Source organism: Neovison vison, chromosome 6, assembly GCF_020171115.1.
Source record: "Neovison vison isolate M4711 chromosome 6, ASM_NN_V1, whole genome shotgun sequence".
Classification (NCBI taxonomy): Eukaryota; Metazoa; Chordata; class Mammalia; order Carnivora; family Mustelidae; genus Neogale; species Neogale vison.
In genome coordinates this window covers 18,416,511-18,430,145 of record NC_058096.1, presented here as the reverse complement: position 1 = coordinate 18,430,145, position 13,635 = coordinate 18,416,511, and the positions used below count along the sequence as shown (strand labels likewise).

Below are 13,635 nucleotides of genomic sequence, written 5' to 3'. Positions count from 1 at the left end.
CGGGGGCGGGGGGACGCCCGCCAGGGCTTCCCTTCCGCTCCTCGCCGCCTCCGGCCCCCTCATTAGGACCCAGCCCACACCTCGTCCGGCGTCCACGGCCCTCCCCCCTCCCACCCCTCACCGCACAAAAGGAACAGCCCAGCCCGCCCCCCGCCCCCCCAGCCCGGGACGGGCCAGACCTGCCCCTAGGCGGCCGGCTGAGAAGGCGCCCCCGGCGGGGGGAAGCTGACATCCATCAGGGTCCGCCCACCGCTCCCCTCCTCTCCGCGGAGCCAGTCTCTCCTCCTCGCCTGCCCCAGAAGTTCAGGGGCCCCGCGCCCGGCCTCCCGCGCTCCGGCCGCCGCGACCCTCGGCCTCCGAGGAGCAGCCAGCTCGGACCCCGGGAAGATGGCGAGGAGGAGCCGCCACCGCCTCCTCCTGCTGCTGCTGCGCTACCTGGTGGTCGCGCTGGGCTGTAAGTCGCGGGGGTACCTCCGCCCTCCCACCCACGCGCGCCGGGACCGGCCCCGCAGACCCCCAGCCCCCGGACGCGGCGCTCGCTGACCGCTGTCTCTGGGGCCCTGGACTGCGGGTGCGCCGCGGGGCGTCGGACTTGGCACCCAGCGAGCGGGGGTCGGGGGGGTGCAGGCAGGCGCGGGGCGGCGCGGGGGGTCTCCGGTTTATGGCAAATAGCATCTGATTCTGTCCGTTCTGGGTGGAGAGAATTAAGAGTCCACACCCGCAGGTTCTCACCTTCTTCCAAAGTTGGGGTAAGTTTTCAAAGACGCAGGGACGCGCGCAGAATGCAAAACTCGCCCCGTGGAAGATGCCGGGATCTCAAGATGGCATCGGAGGGAGGCAGGCGCCGGCCGCGCGCGAAGTGCCGGAGAAGGGGATGGTGTTCGAGTTGCCTTGATTTCTGAGGCTTCCGACTGCGGCGATGAAAGGCGGTGTCCTTGTGGGGCAGGGGGACGAGGGGAGTTGGTGGCTGCTGAGCCACAATCACTTTTATCCTTTCCACCTGCACATCGATATTCAGTGAGGGACGTGTGGTCTGGGGACTCCAGCCAGCTGCTGTGTCCTCAGCGGACGCCCGACGGAACGGTTGTTAGAAAGAGGCAGAAGCTGAATGAAACGGGGTGGGGGGGGGCGGCCCAAGGCCCATTTCACGGGGTGGTGCTAACCAGGATTTTCACGGATTCTGGGCTCCTGAGAATTAAAATCCTGGGAAGGTATCCTATTATTTTGTATTCTTCGCGTTAACTTTTTAGGAAAATAGAGGAAATCGAAATAGATCTTAAGCACTTCAGCAATGAAATCCTTTTTCTATTATGTTTCGTTTTTCTTCTCTTTCTTTCTTTCTTTTTTTTTTTTTTTAATAGAATGGGTTATTACTGTTGCTATTCAAGTTCTGGTAATATTTAAAATAACCCGCCGGATGAGTGTCTAATACCATAATACAATGACTTTTTCTCACGCTCTTATTGCCGGAGTATTGCTGAACTCAACGTGATGTGAGCTTTGTTCCTTAGTGGGGGAGGAAGGTGCAAGTTGTTTCAGTGAAGGGACATGTGCTGACCTATATTATAGAAAATCAAACCAAGAAAGCAAGTCTTCACGACAAAACCATTATGCAGTTTTGAAATTGGTTTCGTATTGGACACACAAAGAAAAAATGCAGGAATGGTGAAGGGCATCAGACGGGCTAGAGGAATTGTCAGAAAACTGCTGGGAAAGTTATATATATATGATCCTAAATTTCAAATTAAAAACGACTGGCTTTACAATTACCACTAATTAAAAACAGAGAAAATGGTTTTACTCTTCTATTATTATTCAATGATTAAAATAGAAACAATACACCCTAAGTTTGAAAGTGTAGCCAAGAAATAACCAAGAGGTAAACACAGGCTTAGATGAATGAGCAGAAAAACCTCTTCTTCAGACTTTGGGTAAATTGAACCCCCAGGCTCTACACCTTTTTTTTTTTTTTTTTTTTTAAGGCTTTTATTTATTTAACACAGAGAAAGCACAGGCAGGGGGAGTGGGAGAGGGAGAAGCAGGCTCCCCACTGAACAGGGAAATTGATGTGGGCCTCAATCCCAGAACCCTGGGATCATGATATGAACCAAAGGCAGATGCTTAACCATCTTAGCCACCCAGGAGCCTCTAACCATTGATCCTTTTTTTTTTTTTTTTTTAAGATTTTATTTATTTACCGGACAGAGAGAAATCACAAGTAGGCAAAGAGGCAGGCAGATAGAGAGGGGGAAGCAGGCTTCCCGCTGAGGAGAGAGCCCCATATGGGGCTTCATTCCAGGTCCCTGAGATTATGACCTGAGCCCGAGGCAGAGGCTTAACCCACCAAACCACCCAGGCGCCCCACTATTGGTCCTTCTAACCCTGACTCCTGTGGCGGGAATAATTTGGGAGTATGTGTAGATCTTTTCTGTGTTGTTCCCAGGATGCTAAAAGGTCTGGCATTGCAAGAATGTTCTCTTTCTTTCTTTTCTTTCTTTCTTTTTTAAAAATAAGCTCAGTTATTTTATAACTGAGTACAAGTACATTTAAAGAAATATTGTGAAGATAGTATGGAGAGTTCCATATATACTACATCCAACTTTCTCCTTTTAATTATATTTTATATTAGCATGAAACATGTCATAATTAATGAAACAGTTTTGCACCTTATTATTAACTAATGTCCAGACTTTATTCAAATTTCCTTCATTTTATCCTAATGTCCTTTTTTATTTCAGGATCTAATTCAGAATACTTTATTCTATTTAGTCGTTCTGTCTCCTTAGGCTCCTCTTCGCTGTGACAGTTCCTCAGACTCCCTTGGTTTTTATTACCTTGACAAGTTTGAGGAGTACATGTGAAGTATTTTGTAAAATATCCTGTAATTGGTGTTTTTCTGATGTCTTCTCATGACTTCTATATCAGTATGGGCTTATGAATATTGATTTTATACTTTGGATTATTGTCAAATATGATTTTATTTATTTTAGTACTAAAGTTCTTCCAGCTTTGGCCACTAGGAGTTCTTCTAGTGGTTTCTGTATCCTCTAATATACCCCATCATTATATATATAATGTATATATAGTGTAACTATAGTGTATTATATATATAATGTATATATAGTGTAACTATAGTGTAACTATAGTGTAACTCCTTTCACTGTCTTCATTCAAAAAAAAAAAAGACCTTGTGGATTTTTATTCTTTAATTACATACTTATCTTCTTAATATCCATCCCCAATATAACTGTACCACCCTTTTGTCCCAATCCTATTATATATAATATCATGCTTATTATATATATAATGATGGGGTATGTCAAAGGATATATATATATATATATATATATATATATATATATATATATGCATTTCTGTTTGTTTTGCTTAGCAAGTCCTTGCTTTTTGGCAACACAAAGTGCTTCAGGCTGATCTTTTATGTTCCCTGATCCAGTCCTAGAATCAGCCATTTCTCCACAGAGTGCTGGTTCCTTTTATTGGAGAATGGTATTAGAAACCAAGATTTGAGTCTACAGCATACCACCCTGAATACACCTGATTTCATCTCATCTCAGAAGATAAGCAGGGATGGGCCTCCTTAGTACTTGGATGGGAGAAACCAGGATGTGGGCACTGAGTATGATCTTGGATGAGAGAAACCAAGAAACAGGAATTAGGTACACTCATTGCTATCAGAGTGTTGTTGAAAAACAAGAAAGTTTTTCAGGGCTAAGTTTCACTCCACAGTCCTATTTGTGATTTATCCACTCAGGTTTCATGTCCAGATCCAAAAACTGTATATTAAAGACTTTGTCTATATCAGATACTGTTCTAAGGACTTTTTTGAATAGTCTCTCTTTTTAAGTTCTCAGAAAATGCATGAAACAGAGCAAATCTTCAGATTACAGATAATGTCCCTCAAGGCTCAAAGAAAGCTCATTCATGTAGGCTAGAAAGAAATGGAACTGGGATTTGAAGATCTGAGAATTTGTCCCACAGATAACTGGGCTTCTCTCCTTTTTCTCTCTGAGCAGTTAACTCCTTTCACTGTCTTCATTCAAAAAAAAAAAAAAAAAGACCTTGTGGATTTTTATTCTTTAATTACATACTTATCTTCTTAATATCCATCCCCAATATAACTGTACCACCCTTTTGTCCCAATCCTATTATATATAATATCATGCTTATTCCAGTCTTTTATTTCCATTTGTCTATATTCTTATTTCTTTCTTAGTCGTCTGGAAGATTTTGGTTGTTGCGGCTGCTGTTGTTAATTGGACTTAACAGTTCAGTGCACCTGTTGATATATGGACGTTTACGTGTGTGTTTATGAAACTGTATTTTTCTTTACCATGAGAGTGGGAGCGCCATGAGGGAAGGAGATTTTTCATGTTTGCTCACCACCCTATGCACAATGCTAAGGAAAGCACCTGGTTAGTAGGAGGTGTAAATAGACATCTGTTGATCAGATAGGAAGGGCATGAGTGGAGGACGTGGAAAAATGGATGGATGGAATTAATGATTGCAATATAAATCATGAAGCTGTAACTAATCCTAGGTAGGTGAGGTGTCTGATTTCTCTGAGGTGACATTTAAGCAAAGCATTACATCAAACAAAGTTGAATGTAACTGAGAGCCATGTACTGGTAACGGTCCTCAATTCTGGACTGGAACCCAAGCCAGGCTTACTTGGCCTGCTTCAGTAATCTCTCATCAGCTGATAAGGACTGTGGAGCAGGGAGAGGTCTGGATTTTCTGCAAAATCCCAAAGTTCTGCCCTGATGGCGGAACTGACCCAAAAGAGTACTCCAGGGAACCAGTGCCAGGAAACGTCTGCCCTCTGTAAACATTGTTAAGAACAAAGCATCATCATCAATCTGCAGAGGAAGACTGGTTTCTTCCTGGCATGGTCTTAATTATCTGATGAACATACAGGTCAGGTTGGGCTTGCTGGTACACCTGATAATGGTTTTAAAGCTGAGACAGAGATGACATTCGAAAGGAAGAAGTCTAAACCCCACCCCCCAAAAAAAAACAAAACCCAAAGGAAGACGTCTAAAACAAAAAGTCAACATAAAGATAACAGTTAATTCCCTAAGGCTGATGATATTCATTTTCCTTCCACCAGAGCAGTTTAAGGAGAGGAGCGCATGTGCATTTACACATGTTTCTCTACCCATGGTTTCTATCACATGGGTTTCCTCCAGTAGGCCTTGTTGGTAGAGAAGATGTTTTGAACTGGGGAAGCTAGAGCTGCTGTGTTTGTTGAAGTGGGACCAGAAGAAATCTGTACAGGCCATTTTTTTTAAATGACCTTCTCATGCCATAGCACCGCTGAGTCAGTCAGTACTCCAGTATACCTGGATGGCCAGATTGATGCCTTGAGGAGGACAAAGGTCAGTACAGAAAAGGGGGAATCAGAGTCTAGGTCAAGGGCTTGCTTGGTCAAAAGCAGAGAAAGAAAACTTAAAACTGGGTACTGTTTTCTTGGGAGGTGTTACTATTAACATGACCAGAACTCAGAAAAACAACCCAACTATATTATTTTTCTATTGCTGCAGAAAACAATCACCATAAATTTAATACAGCATAGATTTATTATCTTAAAGTTCTAGAGGCTAGAAATCTGAAATAGGTCTCCCTGGGCTAAAATCAAAGCATGGGAAGAGCAGCTATCTTCTGGAGATTCTAATGGAGAATCAGCTTCCAAGCTGATTTCCCAGCTTCTAGAGGCCACTGACTGGTGGCCCCATTCCTCCAGCTTTGAAGCCAGCAATGCTAGGCTTCCATAAATCTGTTTTCTCTCAAATACCTCCCTCTTCCACTTATAAGGACCCTTACACTTACATTGGACCCATTAGACCCACCTATGTAATCCAGATTAATCTATCCATCCCAGAGTTAGCTGGTTAGCAACTTTAATTCTACCTACAACCTTAATTCCCGTTTACCATGTAAGGTACCGTGTTTAAGGCTCCTGGGATTAGGATGTGGACATCTCTGGGAAACCATGACACCAACCAAAATTAGGATGTACACAGTAACAGTGTAATCAGCATTGTAGCCAAGAATATTCTAGATCCCATGGAGCAACCATAACTTTTACCTTTAAATTATAATTTATAGTGACATAGAACTGTAGTTTTTGAGATCTATTTCAAATCATGTAGTGTAGTAGTAAAGAACATGTACTCTGATGCTGAATTCTGTGTTAATTTACTAGCTAACTGTATGATCTGGTACAAGCTATTTGATTTCTCTGTGTGTCGGTTTACCAATCTGAAATGGTGATAATCCCAGTAATAGACTTACTTCGTAGAGGTGTAGGGTAAATTAAATGTGTACAGATTTATAGCATACATAGCACTTGGAAAACTGGTCTTGTTATTGATAGTATTTGGGGTCAGTGGAGTTAAACATTCATATTATCATTTATAATGGATTTCCTACATTTCTGAGAGTCCTATCCAAACACAAATAATAGGCTGTTTCATACGTATTATACTAATATAAACAGTTTGGTTTATTCACTTTTATTATTTAAATAATTTATTTTAAAATGTGTTTTTTAAAGTTTTATTACAAAATACGCAGATATATCTGAATTATTACAGAATACTCACACATATATATAGACACCTGTCTATCTACATGAAAAGAATATGCCAGGCAACTGAAGGAGAGCGCAGACCATCCCAGATACAGAAGAACAGTGCTGCATAGAGGTACTTGAGCAAAAGCAATTAGGAAGCAGAAGTCCCCTATAGCCAGAGCATGGAGGACAGGGGAAGACAAAAGACAGCAGCCAGGTGGTAAGAGGGCCTTGTGGGACATATTTAGGATTTCGGATTTATCCTAAAGACTAGGAGAAGCCATTGAAGGCTTTTAAACACTGAGTACCAGTTAGATTTGCCTTTCAAAGAGAACACATTGGATGGAGTGTGGAGAATGGGCAGGATGGGTGGGTGGGACATGGAAGTGGGGAGCCCCGTTAGACGTTATTGGAGTGGTCCAGGCTGTTACTTCCCAAGTATTTCTTTTATATGGCTTATAGAAAACATGTACAGGTACATGTATAATTAGACATTTACATTCACCCACAGAAAGTTGTTTTAAGTCTGAAATGTAGTTAATTAAATTTTATCAGGATTTGAGGAAAACATCTCTTTGGTTTTTAAGGAATTTTCAATGGTGTATGCTGCACGTTTTTCCAACTCTCTCTTCAGATCTCGACATCTAAACGTGAAACTAGCTTTTGGGGCTACTAGTTATGGTCTTTCAATAGTATTCTCTAACACTCCCCGCCCCCCCGGGGGGGGTTGTCTTCCTTTAGCTTTGTTTTACCTTATTCCCAATTTGCCATCCTTAGGAGGGTGATTGGAGTAGATTTGTTGGGGAGAAGGGTGGCCTTCTGTGTTACTAAGCATGTGAGGGTACGCCTGCATGAGAGAGATGGAGACACAGAGAGAGATAGAGAGATAGAGGGGTAGAGGTGGAGAGAGGGGGGGAGAGAGGGAGCAGGGGAGAGGAGAGAATGTGTGTGCTCAGATGAATGCCTGCTAACGGACCCGCAGAATCCTACTCTTAGAATCCTCAGGCTGGTGAAGGGTTTGGAAATGTTTACAGTTTAAATTGTTCCCACATTTTATGAACAGAAAAGCAAATAACTACTGGACCAGTCCTATGAAGGCGTTTCAAGAGCTATACTCTTAGGTCTCCACTGTTTTGGCTTAAACAGTCCTGAGCAAGAATTCTTGTGAATTTTTCTTCTCCTTCTCTGCCGCCGCCTTCTTCTTCTCCTTCTTCTTCTTCTTCTTCTTCTTCTTCTTCTTCTTCTTCTTCTTCTTCTTCTTCTCCTTCTCCTCCTCCTCCTCCTCCTCCTCCCTCTCCTCCTCCCTCTCCTTCTCCTTTCCCTCCCCCTCCCCCTCCTCCTCCTTTTTCTCCTCCTTTTTTCCCTCCTCCTCCTCCTCCTTTTTCTCCTTCTTTTTCTTTTTAATTTAGAGGTAGAGAGAATCCCCAACCCCAAGCAGACTCCTCACTGAGCACAGAGCCCTAAGCAGGGCTTGATCCTAGGGCCCAGAGATCATGAGCTGAACCAAAATCAAGAGTGGATGTTTAACCATCAGAGCCACCCAGGTACCCCAAGAATGCTTATGATTTTAACAGATGGAAGTTTTAGTTCTTCACTGAAGAATTTTAACTTTCTCTCTCTTCGTATGTCATTGGCAGTTTTTATTTGTTTTGCTAGATTTTCTGTTTTGTTTTAGTTTTCAAAATTCTTCACAGGGACAGTTTGGGACTAAGTTGTTTTTATACTGGTAAGGAGTAAAAAAGCCTAATTTGGTTTTTCTCCTTCATTCTAGGTGTTTCCAGATCACTCACTCTCCTTTTGTCAAAGCAGTCACCTGCTGTTTTTAGTTTTAGCTTTGCTCACACTGTAAAAACTTGCTAAATACTTTATTTATGGGCATAATTCAAGACAAAGAATAGATCATTACTGAATGCATTTACTTACACATTTTACTTAGAAAAAGGTATGTATATGGTAAATTCAAACAGTACAGAAATGAAAAATAACTCTCCTTTCTAGCTCCCCGACTTCTATTCTACTCCTTACAGATAGAACTTTTTGCGTATAGTCCAGAAAAATTGGGGGGAAAATACAGTTCCAGTATATAAGAGCATACTTGTATAGCTTCTTTAAAAATAAAAATCAGGAGTGCCTGGGTGGCTCAGTTGTTAAGTGTCTGCCTTCAGCTCAGGTATTGATCCCAGGGTTCTGGGATCCAGCCCCACATCGGGCTCCCTGCTCTGCGGGAAACCTGCTTCTCCTTCTCACACTCCTCTTGCTTGTGTTCCCTCTCTTGCTGTGTGTCTCTTTCCCAAATAAACAAATAAAATCTTTAAAAAAGTAAAATAATAGGGGCTCCTGGGTGGCTCAGTGGGTTAAAGCTGCTGCCTTCGGCTCAGATCATGATCCCAGGGTCCTGGGATCGAGCCCCGCATCGGGCTCTCTGCTCAGCAGGGAGCCTGCTTCCTCCTCTCTCTGCCTGCCTCTCTGCCTACTTGTGATCTCTGCCTGTCAAATAAATAAATAAAATCTTTAAAAAAAAAAGTAAAATAATAAAAATAAAAATTTACTACGCTTATTGTTTTCACCTTCCAACAAATCAAATCATATTATGTATGTTATTCTATGCCTTTCTCAAAACTTTATTTTTTAGTTTTTTAAGGATTTATTTTAGAGGGAGGTAGAGCGTGCATGTAAGTGAGGGGAGGAGCAGAGGGAGAGAACCCCAAGCAGACTCACAGAGTCCCTGCTGAGCACAGAGGGCTGGTGGGTTGGGGTTTGTTTGGTAGGTTCCTGGTTCTCTTTTGTACTTACTGGGCTCATGAGATCTTGACCTCAGCTAAACCAAGAGTTGGAAGCTTAACACACTGAGCCACTCAGGCTCCCCATGCAAAAATTTATTTTTACTAGTAATTAAGCCACAACCCAAAGCTATCTCACAAATAGGACCATGATAACACCTTGCAGAGGCCTCTAAAATCCTTAAACTGAAGTGCAGCAGGGGTTACCATCTAATTAAAACCAACAAAAGTAAGTAGTGAAACAAAATGAATATAACAAAACAGAGGGGAAATAAACTCCCAAACCAGTGATCAAATCTAGAAAGGGAAAAATTCCAACTCCGATGCTATGGAAAAAGTCTGGAGTAGAGCATAAGGGCCAACGCCCAGAGAAGACCCACACCAGCACCAGCTAAAACTTACAGACAAGTGCAAACTGTTACTATTTTTAAAGGAGACCAAAGAAGTAATGACCGCAAATAAAAAGGGAACATGTTGAACTACTGGGAAAGTGCTAAATTTGAAAACGGAGGATTGTGCTAATGTCTTTAAAAATGCTCTAGGGGCACTTTAAAATAGGAATGGATTCTGATCAGAAGTTGAACGCCCACCATAGAATAAACAGTAACCCAAGGGTCTATTTTTTTAGTAATCTAAACACAGCAGTAGGCTAGGTCATTAAAAAATAGGATAAAAATTCCACATAAGGTGATTGGAGCTGTGGATCATTGGACTTTGGCCCCATACAGTGCTTTTGGTCCCAGAACAAGTCAGGTGCTTTGTGCCCTGTCTGTGTGGGTGTGTGTAAAGGAGTGAACAACTCTGCCATTTTAGATACAATGTTTCTCCTTCCCTGCCATATTCTCTTGTGTTGTTATTGTCCCAGTTTTCTCCCTGTGGCAAGTGCAATTACTCCCTGAAGATCTAAACCCCTTCTTTCTCTTGAACCCTCTCCAGCTCATCCATTCCTCAAAGCTGAAGTCTACCCAAATATATTATACTCCTGGTGTTCTTGGTAGGTTCCTGGTTCTCTTTTGTACTTACTGGGCTATACTGTCACCATGTTTTTTTGTTTGTCCGTTTGCTTTTGTCACCATGTTTACATGTGTTTCTGTCTGGATTGTGAATTTGTCAAGGACAGAGAAAATACATCTTTGTGTCTCTAGCACCTAGAATCCTGCCTGGCACATGATGATTCTCTAATAATTAACTGAATAGAGGTAAGTAACCTGAAGTTTGATGTTTATTTGCTTCTTAGCTTCATAAAATGACATTTTAATACTAAGGATCCAAGGACATGTGTAGGGTGAATATTCCGTAATGAATGCATAATTTGACTGCTCTTAGAACTTCCTCCTTCCTCATGAACTATAGTGTCCCTAGAGTTTAGACTGACAAGGTAATAGAGAGACTGGTCTGCCCTATAGAGTTTTAAGAAGTTTTGCTGATTGCTTAATGCCTTCTTGTATTGTAAACAAAACAAAACAAAACACACACAAAAAAACTAATGTAACCTCCTCTTGAATTAGTAAGCACTGATTAAAGCTTCAGGTGAATCCAACAATACCTCTTCGCAAGCTGTCTGAGATTAACTACAGCACAGAATGGTAGAGAGTTGTGCAAGTGCTGGCCGGAGCAGGGGATTCCAGCCTTGGCCCTCATGGTCCAATCTCTTTGCCACTCACTTGGTACCATAGCAATCCATGCCTCACCGTAGGTAAAAGTTTGCTAAAAGAGAAGGGAGGGCCTGATAAACTGATCTTTATTTCCAAACCAAAGATGGTTTTCTTAGGCATTCTTGTCCAGTAATCATATCTTCTTGCAGTGAAAAAGAAGAAAGTGAAAAACTTTCTTCTGGATCAGGTGACTCATCTGCTAGGTCCGAGGGTATTCTTCCATCGTAAATGCCAAGATTAGAGGCATCCTAAGATTTCCAGCCCTACTGTGCCACTCTCCCAGAAAATCTGAATGAGGATGCTAAAATATTCAAAAAACACCTGCCTGGAGAGCTAGTTCTTCAGACTTTTTTTATTCCATGTCCTACTTCTCTTAAAAAGAGCATATGCCCCAACATACGTTTTCGGTATTGAATGATATGCATGTATTTCTGCATCAATATATTATGTTAATTATAAGATATATATAAAATAAGTATCAGACAAATGAGGTAATGAAAAATAAATCAGCAGTAGTGCCCTTGGGTGGAAGTGAGGTGATGGTTGCCCTAGATTATAGCACTTGACAAAACCTCTATCATTAAAATACTGTGAAACTGGTATAGGAATAGGATGACAGACCAATGGAACAGAATATAAAGTCCAGGAATTGGCCCTAGTTCATTTGGAAATTTAGTAGAGATGTGAGATGTGTCTTTCCATTTATCTCTGTATAAAATAGAAGCATCTTAAACCATAGAGAATGCTTAATAGATATGGTTACAATTGGGTAGCTATTGGAGGGAAAGTGATAGGATCCTGACAGTGTACATGAGGATAAACTCCCAATGAATCAAAGATCTAAATGTCAATAAGTAATAAATTCACCCTCCCAAAATAACAAAAGCATGGATGCATTCTTTTAAATAAAACTATATATCAAGGACACCTGAGTGGCTCAGGTGGTTAAGCTTCTGCCTTTGGCTCAGGTCATGATCCCAGGATCCTGGGATCAAGTCCCACATCGGGATCCCTGCACGGCAGGGAGTCTGCTTCTCCCTCTCCCTCTGCTGCTCCCCCTGCTTGTGCTCTTCTCTTTCACTCTCTCTCTCAAATCAATAAGTAATAAGATCCTTAAAAAATTAAAAATTAAAAAATTAAAACTATATATCAAAAGAGCATCTGCTCAGAAAAAATACTAAAATACCATAAAAAAATCAAAAGGCAAATGACTAATTGGGAAAAAGACATCTGCACTCCAAATCTCAACCAGAAGGTTCTCAGTCTCATAAGTCTCAGCCTAAGAGTATTGTCACTGACATGCAACAAGCCCTGAAAAAATGGAAAGAAATAAAAATATAAAGAACAAAATAGAAAAATGGCTCACATACAACATAAACCCGAGTTCCCAGAGAAAAATTTTAATAGTTCTTTCGGATATGACACTGCACTCAACATCACTTAAATGCAAATTAAACTGTCACAAAGATAATATCTCTTCCCTGCCAGATTAGCAAAAACACATAACTCATCTGCATCTTCTGTTATTGAAGCTGTGAGCAAACAGGCACTCTGACTGCTAAGGGGCTATGTAGTGATCTGCTATGGAGAAGAATTCAACAATATGTAGGAACATTGCATGTCTACTCTGACTCATCAACTTCACTATCGGGAGCCTATTCCAAAGCTGTATTTGCAAAACATAAGACATGATTGGAACGCCTGGGTGGCTCAGTTGGTTGGACGACCGCCTTCAGCCCAGGTCATGATCCCAGAGTCCCGGGATCGAGTCCCACATCGGGCTCCCAGCTCCATGGGGAGTCTGCTTCTCCCTCTGACCTTCTCCTCGCTCATGCTCTCTCTCAAATAAATAAATAAAAAATATTAAAAAAAAACATAGAACATGATTGATGCATGGTATTATTTATTTCAAAATTATTTATTATAAAGAAGATTGAAAACAATCAAACGCCCATCAAGAAGAGATTGAACAAAGAACAGAGTGGCATGCTGTGTATCCATAAAAGGGTGATCTCCGTGTGTTAGTATAGCAAAGGAAAAAAGCCAGGTGCAGAACTGTATAATGTAGCATGCTATAGTCTGTGTAAGGAAGAAATACTGGAAGGTTAAATGAAAGCCACTCACAATGGGTGGAAAGGGGCAGAAATGGAACTTGTTTCTCTTAATAACTTACTACACCGATTTGGCTGTGAAAACTTAAATGTTCTGTTTCAAAGAAAAATTCACTAACATGGCCATCTTAAAAATTGAAAATAGGGGAACGTGGGTGGCTCAGTGGGTTGGGGCCTCTGCCTAGGGCTCAGGTCGTGGTCCCAGGGTCCTGGGATCGAGCCCTGCATCGGGCTCTCTGCTCGGCAGGGAGCCTGCTTCCCCCTCTCTCTCTGCCTGCCTCTCTGCCTACTTGTGATCTCTGTCAAATAGATACATAAAATCTTTTTTTAAAAAATTGGAAATAAGCAGTTATTATTTGGTACTGTGTACCAAACTATTGATGTAACTAACCACGTAGAGGAAAGAATTTTTCCAGTCTGAGTTTAGAATATAATATACCACTGAATAGTAGAATTCATTTTAAGGATAAATAAAGCTGCAAATAAATAAATAAATA

General features: G+C 41.7%; 1 protein-coding gene across 1 annotated transcript in view; it reads left to right on the top strand.

Moving 5' to 3' along the window:
- Positions 1–251: 251 nt before the first annotated feature.
- Positions 252–13,635, top strand: part of JAM2 (junctional adhesion molecule 2) — a 63,641-nt gene continuing 50,257 nt past the window's right edge. Inside the window, exon 1 of the mRNA XM_044251089.1 lies at positions 252–454. Within this exon, the coding sequence (XP_044107024.1) occupies positions 388–454 (67 nt within the window). The 5' untranslated portion in view covers positions 252–387. The remainder of the gene's footprint in view (positions 455–13,635) is intronic.